Genomic DNA, 17,266 nt, shown 5'->3' with positions numbered 1-17,266 from the left:
ATGTTTTGCAGACCGCACTTACGGTCGTGTGAATGAGGCCTTAGGTTTGGACTGATCCTGGGTTACAGCTTGCATTACCTTCCCCAGCTGGTATCAGAGTTCTGCAGACTTTAGAGCTGATATGTCTCAGCACCCTTTTGCTCACTCATCAGCAGCAGGGATACTGATCATGTACACTGCAATCTAAAAAGTGTAGTCTTGACATCAGGAACTGTATAGTAATCTATGCAAAAGTAAGCTAAGTTGTTCAGGGTATGGCTGACAACAGTTTTGTTATTGATAAGCAGCAGAATTGATGCAGCTATGAGTTACAACAGGAGATCAATAACCACTCTAACATGAGATCAGTATAAATGTAATGTGATGAAGGCATTTCCAAAATTACTCAACATTTATGGAGATTAGATTGATATGTAAGCTGTAAAGCAGGTTTCCATGTGGATATAACCTTTAGTTCCAAGGAGTTAGAGTGCAGTTCTCCAGAAAATTGTGAAAGTGCCGGTTTATAAAACATCCCACGGTTAGCTTTGCTTAAATGTGTGGCATTTACAATCCAAAGGGTGGGTCCGAAGATCACTCCCTCTCTTAGCCGGATACTTGAAAATCACTTTCCCATTTGTCAACATTACTCCATGGAGCCCACAACTAGAAACTTCTGAGACTACTGAGGTTATGTAACCACTCCAAGGCTGAGAACGTCTGATGTGGACTTTATCAACACTTGGGGATACCGATTGTCTTTATGAAGAGATGCACTAACTGCTCGTAGATAACTTTACAGTGCTAATAGCATTATCTTACATGCCTTGGTCATGAGATCATAGTAGATGATCTGGAAAGGCATTGTTAACCATCTATGATTGCTTTGGTACTGGTTACAGTGTAAAAAAAAAACACATGTATCCCTGGAGAAGAACAGTGTGTGCTTGCCTATGACAAAGTACTGTATAACAAAAAGTTACACAATTCCAGCTAATTAATCCATCAAGCTAAAGCATACTTAGAAGAAGTTCCACTTCATATAAATGAGGTTGGTACATGCTGCACACAATTATAACTGGGTTATTGTTGGCACAATGAAGTACCTCATTATATTTTAAAACAGATTGAAAGTTAAAAAGGGTTTTGCAAGATTTTGTTTGAGAAGGCAACGGCGATCCTATGACCGCCACAGCCTTTCCCCTGCTCACCAAGCACAGTGCCGTACATTGTATAGCAGCTGTGCTTGGTATCACACTCAGCCCCATTCACTTCTTTGTGGCTGAGATGAGTCTAGGCGACGTGACAGATGAAGGTGTCCTCACTCGGCCTAGGGAAAGTAGAGAGAAGGCCGCAGTGTTCACAGGAGCACCGCTACCTTCTCAAACAACTGATCAGTGGGGGCCCCTGATGTCAGACCTCCTTCATCACATAGGTCTGGATAGGTCATCAGTATAAAAAAAGGGCAATTTTGTTTCTTAAAGGCAAAACTGTCAGCATATATGGCTCTGTCTTCCAAATATGTGGAGGGGATTTTAATTTAGCAATTTTCTTCTAAAAGAAGGTGTATATTTTATTTTATTTTTTATTTATTTAATAAAACGTTAATCCTTTACTAGTTCCACAAAGGGGGTTTCATTCTTTTTTATGTTTTTAACACTACTAGGCAAAGGTTTCCGCCTAGCAGTGTTGCCGGCGACGTCACCGGCTCTGATAGGTGGTCTTTAGCGCTACCCTAGCAGTTTTAAATGCTAGGGCAGCACTAAAGCCCACCCATTAGTGCTGGTGACAGCTCCCCGGAAGCCTCTGCCTAGCTTTCCCCATGGAGAGCCAGGTACGTCACCGGATCTTCTAAAAAAGCCTTTTCCTTGCGTGATTAAGCACAGGGCAAAGGAGAGCATTGGAGCATGAAATGCTCCCATGCTTATATTAGGGGGATGCCTGGTTAAAAAATGGGAGTATGTCTGGGTTCAGCTCTGAACCTGAACAACCCCTTTAACCGGTTACAGCAGGAGTCCGGCTCTCATGTTTGGAGGCCCCTTAGTGACTGCTGTAAAAAGGCGCATTGGGGTTAAGGTTCTTTTTATTCATTGATGTTCAGGACATTTTCACTCTGTGGCTTCATGCACATAACAGGTCTGCAAAACATGGATCTTTTACGTGCATATTCACGTTTTTCTCACTCCTATCAATAGAAAGGGCTATTCTCATCTGCAAAATGAACAAGAGTAGGACCTGCTCTATAATTTGCAAACGGCCACGCGGATCAGCAATAAAAAAAATAAAAAAAGTGTTTATGACCCCCCTTCCCTTCATTGTTTACCTGCACGCTGTCAACATTGCAGTCCAATTCACATCTATGGGACGGCTCCTTCCTATTCAAGTGTATAGAAACGAGCAGTCCCATTGAAGTGAATGGGACGGCTTCTTACAATTACACATGCTGGCCACTGCGATGTCGACAGTGAGCTGGTAAACAATGAACAGCGCTCGCACAAGCACAGCCTTCTCTTCAAATAAGCTGATCAGTGGGGGTGCCGGGTGTCAGACCCCTGCCGATCTGATTTTGATGACCTGCCCTGAGGATAGGTCATCAAATTTAAAATCCTTGAAAACCCCTTTAACCCCTTAAGGACCGGGCTCATTTTCACCTTAAGGACCGGGCCATTTTTTGCAAATCTGACCAGTGTCACTTTAAGTGCTCATAACTTTAAAACGCTTTGACTTACCCAGGCCGTTCTGAGATTGTTTTTTCGTCACATATTGTACTTCATGACACTGCTAAAATTGGGTCAAAAAAGTTATTTTTTTTGCATAAAAAAATACATTTTTTACCAAAAATTTAGAAAAATTAGCAAATTTCAAAGTTTCAAAGTTTCAGTTTCTCTACTTCTGTAATACATAGTAATACCCCCAAAAATTGTGATGACTTTACATTCCCCATATGTCTACTTCATGTTTGTAGCATTTTGGGAATGATATTTTATTTTTTGGGGATGTTACAAGGCTTAGAAGTTTAGAAGCAAATTTTGAAATTTTTGAGAAATCTTCAAAATCCCACTTTTTATGGACCAGTTCAGGTTTGAAGTCATATTGTGAGGCTTAGATAATAGAAACCTCCCAAAAATGACCCCATTCTAGAAACTACACCCCTCAAGGTATTCAAAACTGTTTTTTCAAACTTTATTAACCCTTTAGGTCTTCCACAAGAGTTAATGGCAGATAGAGAAACAATTTTGAAATTTCTATTTTTTGGAAAATTTTCCAATATAATCAATTTTTTCCAGGAGTAAAACAAGGGTTAACTGCCAAACAACACTCAAAATGGGTTGCCCTGATTCTGTAGTTTGCAGAAACACCCCATATGTGGTCGTAAACTACTGTTTGGCCGAACGGTAGCACATAGAAGGAGGGGAACACCATATGGGTTTTGGAAGGCAGATTTTGCAGGACTGGTTTTGTTTATACCATGTCCCATTTGAAGCCCTCTGTTGCACCCCAAGAATAGAAATTTCAGAAAAGTGACTCCATCTAAGAAAGTACACCCCTCAAGGTATTCAAAACTGGGTTTACAAACTTTGTTAACCCTTTAGGTGTTCCACAAGAGTTAATGGCAGATGGAGAAACAATTTTGAAATTTCTATTTTTTGGAAAATTTTCCAATATAATCAATTTTTTCCAGGAGTAAAACAAGGGTTAACTGCCAAACACCACTCAAAATGGGTTGCCCTGATTCTGTAGTTTGCAAAAACACCCCATATGTGGTCGTAAACTACTGTTTGGCCGAACGGTAGCACATAGAAGGAGGGGAACACCATATGGGTTTTGGAAGGCAGATTTTGCAGGACTGGTTTTGTTTATACCATGTCCCATTTGAAGCCCCCTGTTGCACCCCTAGAATAGAAATTTCAGAAAAGTGACTCCATCTAAGAAAGTACACCCCTCAAGGTATTCAAAACTGGGTTTACAAACTTTGTTAACCCTTTAGGTGTTCCACAAGAGTTAATGGCAGATGGAGAAACAATTTAGAAATTTCTATTTTTGGGAAAATTTTACAATATAATCAATTTTTTCCAGGAGTAAAACAAGGGTTAACTGCCAAACAACACTCAAAATGGGTTGCCCTGATTCTGTAGTTTGCAGAAACACCCCATATGTGGTGGTAAACTACTGTTTGGCCGAACGGTAGCACATAGAAGGAGGGGAACACCATATGGGTTTTGGAAGGCAGATTTTGCAGGACTGGTTTTGTTTATACCATGTCCCATTTGAAGCCCCCTGTTGCACCCCTAGAATAGAAATTTCAGAAAAGTGACTCCATCTAAGAAAGTACACCCCTCAAGGTATTCAAAACTGGGTTTACAAACTTTGTTAACCCTTTAGGTGTTCCACAAGAGTTAATGGCAGATGGAGAAACAATTTAGAAATTTCTATTTTTTGGAAAATTTTCCAATATAATCAATTTTTTCCAGGAGTAAAACAAGGGTTAACTGCCAAACAACACTCAAAATGGGTTGCCCTGATTCTGTAGTTTGCAGAAACACCCCATATGTGGTCGTAAACTACTGTTTGGCCGAACGGTAGCACATAGAAGGAGGGGAACACCATATGGGTTTTGGAAGGCAGATTTTGCAGGACTGGTTTTGTTTATACCATGTCCCATTTGAAGCCCCCTGTTGCACCCCTAGAATAGAAATTTCAGAAAAGTGACTCCATCTAAGAAAGTACACCCCTCAAGGTATTCAAAACTGGGTTTACAAACTTTGTTAACCCTTTAGGTGTTCCACAAGAGTTAATGGCAGATGGAGAAACTATTTTGAAATTTCAATTTTTTGGAAAATTTTCCAATATAATCAATTTTTTCCAGGAGTAAAAGAAGGGTTAACTGCCAAACAACACTCAAAATGGGTTGCCCTGATTCTGTAGTTTGCAGAAACACCCCATATGTGGTGGTAAACTACTGTTTGGCTAAACGGCAGGACATAGAAGAAGGGGAACGCCATATGGTTTTTGGAAGGCAGATTTTGCTGGACTGGTTTATTTACACCATGTACCCTTTCAAGCCCCCTGATGCACCCCTAGAGTAGAAACTCCATAAAAGTGACCCCATCTAGGAAACTACGGGATAAGGTGGTTGTTGTTTTGGGACTATTTTAGGGGTAAATATGATTTTTGGTTGCTCTATATTACTCTTTTTTGAGGCAATGTAACAAAAAAATTAAATTCTAAAATTGTTTCTACATTCGCTATTTAGTTTTGTGGAACACCTAAAGGGTTAACATAGTTTGTAAAGTAACTTTTGAATACCTTGAGGGGTGTAGTTTCTTAGATGGGGTCACTTTTTTGGAGTTTCTAGTCTAGGCTACATCAGGGGGGGCTTCTAATGGGACATGGTGTCAAAAAAAAAACTGTCCATCAAAATCTGCCTTCCAGAAACCGTATGGCGTTCCCTTCGTTCTATGCCCTGCCGTGCGGCTATATAGCCATTTACGACCACATATGGGGTGTTTCTGCAAACTACAGAATCAGGGCCATAAATATTGAGTTTTGTTTGGCTGTTAACCCTTGCTTTATTACCGGCAAAATGGATTTAAATTGAAATTTTGCCCAAAAATAGGTGTTTTGGCACAGTTTTTATTTTATATTTTTAACACCGTTCATCCGAGGCGTTTGGTCAAAAGTTATTTTTATAGCGACGACTTTTACGCACGCGACGATGCCCAATATGTATGGCTCTCAGACTTTGGACACACTAAGCAGGCATCCTAAAACTGCGGCCCTCCAGATGTTGTAAAACTACAATTCCCACTATGCCCTGATGATGGCTGTAGGTTGTCTGGGCATGCTGGGAGTTATAGTTTTACAACATCTGGAGGGCCGCAGTTTGAGGATGCCTGCACTAAAACTAATATTTTTTGGGGAAAGAAAAATAGTTTTCGTGTCTCCAAAGTCTGAGAGCCATAGTGTTTTATGTTCTCTAGTGAACTGTTGGGGATTATAAAAATTTAGTACTCCATGGAAGTGTGATACTCCCTGAAGCAATTGATAATGCAGAGGCCCGGATGATCGGGGCACGTGTCACACTGAGTTGTGGTGTCCTTCCGTATCCCCCTCTTGTGACACACTCTGCACTTTTTTTGGGTTCGTCCCTTCTTTCCAGTATGGGGGACCACACCTGGAAAGTGTTGGCCAGGGACGATCCGGGCGCCTCCAGTTCCCGAGGTACTCCGGCCTGCTCTTTCCCGGTCCGAAAAGATCAGGTCCTTGAGGACTGCCTCATAGAATTGGAGGAATGTCCCTGTGCTGCCAGCGCTTCGGGATAGTACAAAAGAGTTGTACATGGCAACCTGCACCAAGTAGACCGCAACTTTTTTGTACCATGCCCGGGTTTTGCGCATGGCGTTATATGGCGTGAGGACTTGATCAGAGAGATCAACTCCTCCCATATACCGATTGTAGTCGACGATACAATCGGGCTTGAGGACCGTTGCCGCGGTACCTCGCACAGGGACTGGGGTGGTGCCGTTACCGTGGATTGTGGACAGCATAAGGACATCCCTCTTGTCCTTATACCTGACCAGCAACAGGTTTCCACTGGTAAGTGCACGGGTCTCACCCCTGGGGATAGGTACCTGGAGGGGGTAGGCAGGGAGGCCGCGCTGATTTTTCCGCACGGTCCCACAAGCGAACGTGGATCTGGCGGCAAGGGACCTGAACAAGGGAATGCTGGTATAAAAGTTATCCACGTACAAGTGGTAACCACTATCCAGCAGTGGGTACATAAGGTCCCACACGAGTTTCCCGCTAACACCCAGAGTGGGGGGACATTCTGGGGGTTGAATACGGGAATCTCGCCCCTCGTACACACGAAATTTGTAAGTGTACCCTGAGGTACTCTCACAAATTTTGTATAGCTTCACGCCATACCTCGCCCGCTTTGTGGGAATATATTGGCGGAAACTGAGTCTCCCCTTGAACGCAATGAGCGACTCATCAACCGCGACCTCCCTTCCAGGTACGTAGGCCTGCTGAAATGTGGCCCCAAAGTGATCGATGACCGGCCGTATCTTATACAGCCGGTCATAGGCAGGATCACCTCGGGGTGGACATGCTGCATTATCGGAATAATGCAGACATTTCCGGATGGCCTCAAACCGGTGACGTGTCATGACCATACTGTACAGTGGGGTCTGGTACAAGACGTCCCCACTCCAGTATTGTCTGACACTGGGTTTTTGGACTAGACCCATATGCAGCACGAGGCCCCAAAATGTCCTCATTTCGGCTGCACTGACCGGCGTCCAGCCACCGGGTCTAGCCAAAACTGAGCCTGGGTTTTGAGCGACGAACTGTTGGGCGTACAGATTCGTCTGCTCCACCATCAAATTCACCAGTGGGTTACTGAAAAAAAAACTAAAATAGTCTATTTCAGTAAACCCCACTGTGGGAATCTGGATTCCAGGATTGCCAGCGAAATCCGGAATCTCAGGCTCAAAGTCCACTGGGGGACACCAGCTAAGTTCATCGGCAGGGGTCTCCGGTGGACTTATTTGGTGGGCCGGGAAACCAGTACGAACCCCAGGGCGGCTCGTACTAGGGTGGGCCACAGGATCCCTAGCATGTGGGGCCCCTGGCTCCGCCTGGCGGCGTCTCCGCCGCCTTGGTGGCTCATCGTCATCCGATGATGATGAGGAGGATGCGGATGATAAGAGGAACGTGGGGTCATCCTCATCCTCACTGGGGCTCTCAGAGTCGGAGGCAATCTGGGCATATGCCTCCTCGGCCGAGAACACCCGGCGGGCCATGGGTGTGTGTGCGTGTAGGTGTGCGTGTGTGTAAAACTTTATTATATGTGCGTGTGTGTGTGGGCAACGGGTGTTCGCGTACTAAAAAAGGCAAAAAAAAAAGGGCAAGTGTTAGGAAAAAAAAAGTTAAAACTTGCTGATCAGCGGTACAACGGTGATCAGCGGTCGGTGGGGTGTGGGGCGGGCGATGCGCTAACAGTGGACGGACGCTAAAAAGTGCCGGCCAGTCAGCGCACGCAGAAAAAAAAAAGTGGTGGTGAGGAGGGGGGCTGGTGGGGGGTGGGGGGGCTGGTGGGGGGTGGGTGGGGTGGGGGGGGGGCTGGTGTGGGGTGGGGGGGCTGGTGGGGGGGGGGCAAGTGGCAGGGGGGGGTCTGGGTTAGGGTTAGATGGATAGATGGAAGTTTGGATAAGTTTTTTTTTTTTTTTTTTCCTAACTTACTTTTCCCTTCTTTCCCTGCCTAACGGTGCCTCTCCCTCACTGACCCTAACCTACCTGGGTGGCGATGGGTGCAGGAGGGTGATGGATGCCGATTAGGGGGACACAGGAGCTGGTGCTGGACGATGCTGCCGGGTGCTCGTGCAGAACAGGAAGAGGAGGGGAGAGAGGAGCGCAGGAAGTTTGAATCTCGCGCCTCTCTCCCCTGCACCAATCAGCACCCTGGACAGCAGTGTTCAGCACCAGGGCCAGCACCGCCTCCTCAAATCCTCGGACTGCGATTGGTGGTGTATAATTACGCCACCGATCGCAGTCTTTTTCCGGTTCATCGGGTCACAGGACACCCGAATGGACCGGAAACGCAGAAAACCGCAGGTCTGAATTGACATGCGGTTTTCTGCGATCGCCGATACGGGGGGGTCAAATGACCCCCCCCTGCGTTGTTACGGGATGCCGGCTGAATGATTTCAGCCGAAATCCCGTTCCGATTAACCCCCGCGGCGCCGGAGTTACGGTTTTAAGTCAGGACGTACCGGTACGTCCTCGGTCCTTAAGGACTCGGGAAATAGGGCGTACCGGTACGTCCTCGGTCCTTAAGGGGTTAAATTAATTTTATTGGGATTTTATGTGATAGTCCAAAACAAAGTAGCAAGTATGTGTGAAGTGAAAAGAAAATGATACATGTTTTCAAAATTTTTAATAAATAAAAATCTAAAAAATGTGGCGTGCATTTGTATTTAGCCCCTTTTATTCTGATATCCCTAAAAAAGTCTGACCAATTGCCTTCACACTTCAGTTATTTGGTCAGTGATTTCCATCAGTTACTGTGAGCCAAAACCAAGTGCGGCGCTAAACACAGAACATGTGCTGATCTATCCACTATACCTTATCTATGAGTAGACTTCACTGGTTTTGCCTCACAATAATTGATGGAAATAACTCACCAAATAACTGAAGTGTGAACTCGGCCTAATGCACACGACAGTATTTTTTCACGGTCCGCAAAACGGGGTTCCGTTGGTCCGTGACCGTTTTTTCATCCGTGGGTCTTCTTTGATTTTTGGAGGATCCGCGGACATGAAAGAAAAGTCGTTTTGGTGTCCGCCTGGCCGTGCGGAGCCAAATGAATCCGTCCTGAATTACAATGCAAGTCAATGGGGATGGATCCGTTTGACATAGACACAATATGGTGCAATTGCAAACTGATCCGTCCCCATTGACTTTCAATGTAAAGTCAGGAGTCCCATTTATACCATCGGATCGGAGTTTTCTCCAATCCGATGGTATATTTTAACTTGAAGCGTCCCCATCACCATGGGAACACCTCTATGTTAGAATATACCATCGGATTTGAGTTACATCGTGAAAACTCATATCCGACAGTATAATCTAACACAGAGGCGTTCCCATGGTGATGGGGACGCTTCTAGTTAGAATATACTACAAACTGTGCCGCACCTGAAGGGGTTAATTGTGAGTATCATATACCCCTGTAAGAGATCGGGTGCTGCCAGGCAGCAAAGGGCAGACCCCCCTCCCTCCCCAGTTTGAATATCATTGGTGACCAGTGTGGGAGCAATCATGGTACAGCCAATGTCTGGCCCTGACATTCAGATGGAGCTGGACTGGGTTGCTGAACGGAAAGATCTTTCATGCATACTGGATCATGGGAACTCCCTCCCAGCTAATTTGCATATTTTCAAAAACGAATTTCAGCACAAGGAAGAAATAGATTTATGCCTCATTCACACATTCAGTGTTTGTGATTTCCATCAGTGATTTTGAGCATATGGCCTCATGCACAAGACCGTTGTTTGGGTCCGCATCCGAGCCGCACTCTGCGTGCTGTTCGCATCCGTGGCTCCGTTCCGCGGCCCCGATAAAAAAAAGATAACATGTCCTATTCTCGTCCGCACTTTGCGGACTAGAATAGGCCTTTATATTGGCGGCGCCAGTTCCATTCAGCAAATTGCGGAAGACAACAGGGGCGGCTTCCGTTTTTTGCAGATCCACGGTTTGCAGACCGCAAAAAACGGCACGGTCGTGTACATGAGGCCTAAACCAGGTGCGGCTCTAAACACAGAACAGGAGCAGATCTTTCCCTTATACCTTTTGTCTGTGGAGGCTCCAGTCCTGGTTTTGGCTCAAAGTCACTGATGGAAATCACTGACCAAAACATTGATGTGTGAATGAGGCTTTAGGCCTCTTTCACACGAACCATACGGACTGGCTCAGGATGCGTTCAGTGAAACTTGCACCATTTTGCGATCAAGATTTAGTCAGTTTTGTCTGCGATTGCATTCAGCGTTTCAGGTTTTTCTGTGCGGGAGCAATCAGTTTTGCTGCGATTCTCACGCAATGCAAAACGAATCCTTGAATAAAACGCTCATGTACACAGACCCATTGAAATGAATGGGTCAGGATTCAGTGCAGGTGCTATGCGTTTGCTTCACACAGCTCACCCACATGGGAAAACTTGCTCGTGTGAAAGAGGCCTTAAAGGGAACCTGTCACCGGGATTTTGTGTATAGAGCTGAGGACATGGGTTGATAGATGGCCGCTAGCACATCCGCAATACCCAGTCCCCATAGCTCTGTGTGCTTTTATTGTGTAAAAAAAGATTTGAGATATATGCAAATTACCTGAGATGAGTCCTGTCCCTGATTCATCACACAGGACTCATATCAGGTTAATTTGCATATGTATAAAATAGATTTTTTGACACAATAAAAGCACACAGAGCTATGGGGACTGGGTATTGCGGATGTGCTAGCGGCCATCCACCAACCCATGTCCTCAGCTCTATACCCAAAATCCCGGTGACAGGTTCCCTTTAAAGAAAAGACGTAGTTTACTTCAAGTGAGCAAAGCCTATTTGTCCATGAGCTTGGTTTATTACACTTGCTGCTGCGGATGACTCCCTCTAAAATATAGATTTGCTACCACAATAAATCTTGGTTATAGCAGCTTAAAAAAAGGTAAATACACTAAAAGGCATTAAGTGACTGTCAGCAGGATGATTTTATTGCTTTATGGCAGCAGCAATAAGCATCTCTACTGTGGTTCAATTACCTCTAGAGGGCAAAAAGGAGTCTGTAAACTGGTCATAATCATCAAGCCTTAGAATAGGGGCAAAGTGACAACTGTGGTCGCCTAGTGACATCTTCCTCAGGCTACATGCACACGTTCAGGATTCATGTCCGGAGAATCCGCACTGAAATCCGCAGGTGTTCACAGGCAAATCCGTGCGGTCAATCCGCATTAATTGGTGCGGATTTGCATGCGGATTTGCGTGCGGATTTTCCGCATGCGGATTTCACTAAGTGAATTAAGAAAATCCGGTCAGGAAAAAAAAAATTAATTGACATGTCGCGGATTTTAAAATCCGCACCGCAGGTCAAAATCCGCGCGGAAAAAATCTGCATCGTGTGCATTGAGAATTTCAAATTCTCATAGAATACAATGTACATGACCTATGGTGCGGATTTTCCGCACGCAAATCCGCGCGGAAAATCCGCACGCAATCCTGATCGTGTGCAGGGGGCCTCACACTTCAGAAGCCAGCAGTCCCCATTTCCTATAATGAATACCCTCTTCAGTCCATATTAAAAAATAAAATTACTTATTACATCATACTGATGAAGAAAGCACATGGTGCGCTGTCTGCATCTTTTGCAGCCCCATGGAAATGAATGGGTTGGATGCGGACAAAAAAAAGACAATAGTGTGCATGGGGCCTAAAAGAAAGGGAAACTTATTTCTGGTTGAAAACACTAGTGTGAATGTGACTGCAGAGTACAGCGCTCTCCTGTTAAGTCCTGACTTGAATCCACTTGTGATACAATTCTAAGACGTTAAATGGACAGTTCAAGCTCGAAAACCCTCGACAGCGACGTGAAAGACACATCACAAGTTATCTTATACATTTGATTGCAGTTGTCGGCAGCAGGGGCAATTACTTTTTCACAGGGGTGATAGAGGCTTCGTGTTTACTTGGGTTGACGTTATCTTATATTAAAATTCGTCAGATTAATTGGCAAAAAAAATAAAGAAATTGCATGGAGTCAAATACTTCTTCACAGCATTGTACTACAGAGGCAGACCATCGGAGAGGGGAGAACCAGTCCTGGTTGGACCCATGCTGTGAAGGACTTGGTAGCAGGAACTATTTAAGACTCTGATCCCTGTTGGAACGACACTGTTAGCAAAGGGTATGGGAATAGGCACGAGGCAAACAACAGGTATTTCTGTTGTAAGTGTTAAAGCCTGGCTCCATAATGGGGGACCCCTCTCTTCTCTGCATACTACTGTGCGGGATACAGAACTTTCACTGGCTGAATTTTTTGCAGCATTAGGTCATCAAAAAAAAAAAAAGGAATGGTTCTAATTGTGTAAAAACCTTTCTTTAAGTGAGAGTTAAAGGGTGGAGTATGACAAAAGATTCAATTTTATCAAACATTAAACCGTTTATTGTGTAAGGGAATGCACGGTTATGAGGACCAATTTGATCACCTTCCACTAAAGCTAACGTCAAAAAAAAAAATTTGAGGTCAATGATTAAAGTATATCTAAGTTCTTATCAACAATAATAATAATAAAAGGGCCATAAACTAAATAGTCAACATTCTGGATCCATTCACACATGTTAAAGCACAATCTGGTTCTGCAGAGCAGGGAAAATGTGCTGGGAGCTAGAGAAACCCAACTTGATACTTGGTTATCATTATGGAACGGTCCCCCAGAACTAGGAATCTTAGTTTAAAAAGAAATACGAATAAATATAATAATCTCACCTAAACAATCCCATCTGTTCCTGCACCATTGGTCTCTACTAGCTTGTCCCTCTTGACCACTCAGCCCACCACCATCTGCAGGGGGGATCCACTTCAGCCAGTGACGGGCTGGGCAGCTTCATTTATCACCCTGTAAGTGACATATTTACCTGGATGAGATCAAGAATTCCCAGCTCACTCTCCGAGGAATCCACACAGAACACAAAGTAAAGGGTGGCATAATGGCGATAGATCAGTTTATAGTCAGATCCGCCAATTAAACTGCAAAAGAGAAGTAACAAAAGCAACGTGAATCACTGAGCAACAATGCGAACTTGTAAAATATTCTTAAACACATATCTCAAATTAAAAGGCTCCACTAATAGAGTCTTTAATCCTTTTTCAGTCATTGACTGTACACATGCAGAAGTACACTGTGTGTAACATTTTTGTACTTTTTTCCATAACAACATTCACTGTGTATGATAAATCTGGACTTATCAGATGCCGCAATAAGAATTATGCTTATTTGTTGTTTATTTTTATATTGGGATTATTGGGAAAGGGGGCAATTTGACGTTTTAATATTTGGGGGAAGGGGGGTTATATATATATATTTTTTTTTTTTTTTAATAACTCATTTATTATATTTGCTAGTTTATTAGAGCTAGGCATGTATACCTGAGTTAGTCTGTCAATGATTGTCAAAAGATCTGTAATAAACCGTATAATAAAAGCTTTCATTAATGTCCTCTGTCTCTTTCCACTGCTCCCTTAAAAGACCGTTGCTTTGGCTCATCTGTCTCCGGCTAGGAAGACAGAGGGGCGGTCCTTCACACTGCATGCCTGCATTAGGCTTCAGAGTGAGGAGGCGTGTCTCTCAGTAATCCAATCTGATTGGCTGGCAGGAAGCTGCTGGCTTCAGAAAGTGTGTATGTGACCTGAGGGAATGCAGTTTTGGCCTCAGAGAACTGGCAGGAGCCATCTTGAGAAGATCCTCATAATGTAGGATTAAAAACAGCCGTAACTAAGGGACTCAAGGAAAACAGTGATAAGTGAAGAAACTAAAGATTGCTTTATGCATAATGCTGCTGCAGCAGTAACATATGCAAAAATGTATTTTTTGATGAAAATATGACAGTAATCCTTTAACCACTTTCCGTCCGCCCATAGGATATAAACGTCCTATGGGTGGACCTCTATTTCTGAAAGCACGTTTTAAAACGTCCTTTCAGAAACAGCAGCTGCACGCTAATCGTGCAGCTGCTGATCGGGTTGCCCGCTGTCAGTGACAGCAGGGCAACCCAGAGATAAGGCAGGGACAGTTCCCAGGTGTCCCTGCCTTCCGGATCGCTGCAAACACAGCGCTCACCGAGCGCTGTGTATGCAGAGCAGGAAGCACTGTGCGCTTCCTGTTCCGGCCCGGCGGTCATGTGACCGCCGGGACCGGAGAGTGCAGGAGCTGTGTGAGGTCTTTCAGAGACCTCGATCAGCCCTGCTCTGAGGCTGTACAGCGCAGAATCATGCTGTACAGCCTCTCTGGGGGGTGCATTTCTTCTGTAACTGGGGCTACTATGTCAGCCTCAGTTACAGGAGAAATCAATAGTGAAAAAAAAAAAAGAAAAAGTGAAGCAAATGTCCCCCAGAGGTCTTGTATGACCTTATGGGGGATGAAAAGTGTAAAATAAAATAAATAAAATAAAGGGTTGAAAAAATAAAATAAAAAAGTTTCACATGTAAAAAAAAAAAAAAAGTCCCCAAGTAAAGAATAAAAAAATAAAATTAAAAATAGAAAAAATAAAATAGACATATTTGGTATTGCCGCGTCCGTAAAAACCAGCTCTATAACAATATCACATGACCTAACCCCTCGGGTGAACACCGTGAAAGAAAAAAAAAACTGTCAAAACAAGCAATTTTTGTCACCTTGCATCACAAAAGGTGCAACACCAAGTGATTGTGCTATTATTGTGTTAAAGTGAAACAAATAAAAAAAGTATACATATTAGGTATTGCCGTGTCCGGAAAAACCAGCTCTATAAAAATATCACATGAGCTAACCCCTCAGATGAACACTGTAAAAAAAAAAATGTGTCAAAACAAGCAATTTTTGTCACCTTGCATCACAAAAGGTGCAACACCAAGTGATCAAAAACGCGTATGTCCCACAAAATGGTACCAATAAAACCGTCACCTCATCCCGCAAAAAATGAGCCCCTACATAAGAAAATCTCTCAAAAAAATTAAAAACTATAGCTCTCAGAACATGGACACATTAAAACAATTTTTTTGTTTCAATTTTTTGTGTAAAACTTTAATAAATGAGAAAAAGTATACATAATAGGTATCGCCACGTCCGTAACAATCTGCTCTATAAAAATGTCACTTGACTGAACCCCTCAGGTGAACGCTGTAAAAATAAATAAATAGAAAACTGTGCTAAAACTAGGGCTGCAGCTAACGATTATTTGAATAATCGATTAGTTGCCGATTAATTTCTACGATTAATCGATTAATCGGGAAAAACGACAAAATTACAAAACAGAGAGGTTTATATGATCTTACTTGAAAAATTATGTTCAAAGGCCATATTAAAACAAATTGTGGACGACACTATTATGGGGGATCTGTGGACGACACTATTATGGGGGATCTGTGGACGACACTATTATGGGGGATCTGTGGACGACACTATTATGGGGGATCTGTGGACGACACTATTATGGGGGATCTGTGGACGACACTATTATGGGGGATCTGTGGACGACACTATTATGGGGGATCTGTGGACGACACTATTATGGGGGATCTGTGGACGACACTATTATGGGGGATCTGTGGACGACACTATTATGGGGGATCTGTGGACGACACTATTATGGGGGATCTGTGGACGACACTATTATGGGGGATCTGTGGACGACACTATTATGGGGGATCTGTGGACGACACTATTATGGGGATCTGTGGACGACACTATTATGGGGGATCTGTGGACGACACTATTATGGGGGATCTGTGGACGACACTATTATGGGGGATCTGTGGACGACACTATTATGGGGGATCTGTGGACGACACTATTATGGGGGATCTGTGGACGACACTATTATGGGGGATCTGTGGACGGCGTAGTTATGGGGGATCTGTGGACGGCGTAGTTATGGGGGATCTGTGGACGGCGTAGTTATGGGGGATCTGTGGACGGCGTAGTTATGGGGGATCTGTGGACGGCGTAGTTATGGAGAGGGGGATCTGTGGACGGCGTAGTTATGGAGAGGGGGATCTGTGGACGGCGTAGTTATGGAGAGGGGGATCTGTGGACGGCGTAGTTATGGAGAGGGGGATATGTGCACTGTTATGGGCATAACAGTGCACAGATCCCTTTCCTCATAACAGTGCACAGACCCCCCTTCCCATAGCAGTGCTATACACAGACCCCCCCTCCTCCCCATAGCAGTGCTATACACAGACCCCCCCTCCCCATAGCAGTGCCATAGACAGATCCTCCCCCCTCCCCATAGCAGTGCCATAGACAGATCCTCCCCCCTCCCCATAGCAGTGCTATACACAGACCCCCCTTCCCATAGCAGTGCCATAGACAGATCCCCCCTCCCCCTTCCCCCTAACAGCCCCGGCCCCGATGCTTGCATCTTTATTTTACCTTTTTACAATGACGCTCCCGCTCCTGTAACAGCCAGGCAGAGCGGACGGCGGCGTAACGTCACTCAATCACGTGACGCGCCTGCTCCGCCCACTTCATGAATGAAGGAGGCGGAGCAGGTGTGTCACGTGAGTGAGTGACGTTACGCCGCCGTCCGCTCTGCCTGGCTGTTACAGGAGCGGGAGCGTCATTGTAAAAAGGTAAAATAAAGATGCAGCGACCGCCCGCCCGCCCGAATAGCAACGAATCGGCGATTATTCGATAACTGGATTCGTCGACAACGAATCCAGTTATCGAATATAATCGATTACATCGATTAATCGTTGCAGTCCTAGCTAAAACAACCAATTTTTTGGTCACCTTGCCCCATAAAGTGTTATAATGATCAAAAAATCATATGTACCCAAAGATAGTACTAATAAAACTGGCACCTTATCCCCTAGTTTCCAAAATGGGGTCACTTCTTGGGAGTTTCTACTGTAAGGGTGCATCAGGGGGCTTCAAATGGGACATGGCATCTAAAAACCATGTGGAGTTCCTTTTCTTCTGCGCCCTGCCGTGTGCCCATACAGCAGTTTATGACCACATGTGGGGTGTTTCTGTAAACCGC

General features: G+C 44.4%; 1 protein-coding gene across 1 annotated transcript in view; it reads right to left on the bottom strand.

The window, feature by feature from the left end:
- LOC122927566 (AP-3 complex subunit sigma-2) overlaps positions 1–17,266 on the bottom strand; it is an 88,450-nt gene that overhangs the window by 47,345 nt on the left and 23,839 nt on the right. Inside the window, exon 3 of the mRNA XM_044279510.1 lies at positions 13,163–13,274. Within this exon, the coding sequence (XP_044135445.1) occupies positions 13,163–13,274 (112 nt within the window). The remainder of the gene's footprint in view (positions 1–13,162; positions 13,275–17,266) is intronic.

Source organism: Bufo gargarizans, chromosome 2 (genome assembly GCF_014858855.1).
Source record: "Bufo gargarizans isolate SCDJY-AF-19 chromosome 2, ASM1485885v1, whole genome shotgun sequence".
NCBI classification, from domain to species: domain Eukaryota; kingdom Metazoa; phylum Chordata; class Amphibia; order Anura; family Bufonidae; genus Bufo; species Bufo gargarizans.
This window is presented reverse-complemented; position numbering and strand designations above follow the sequence as displayed.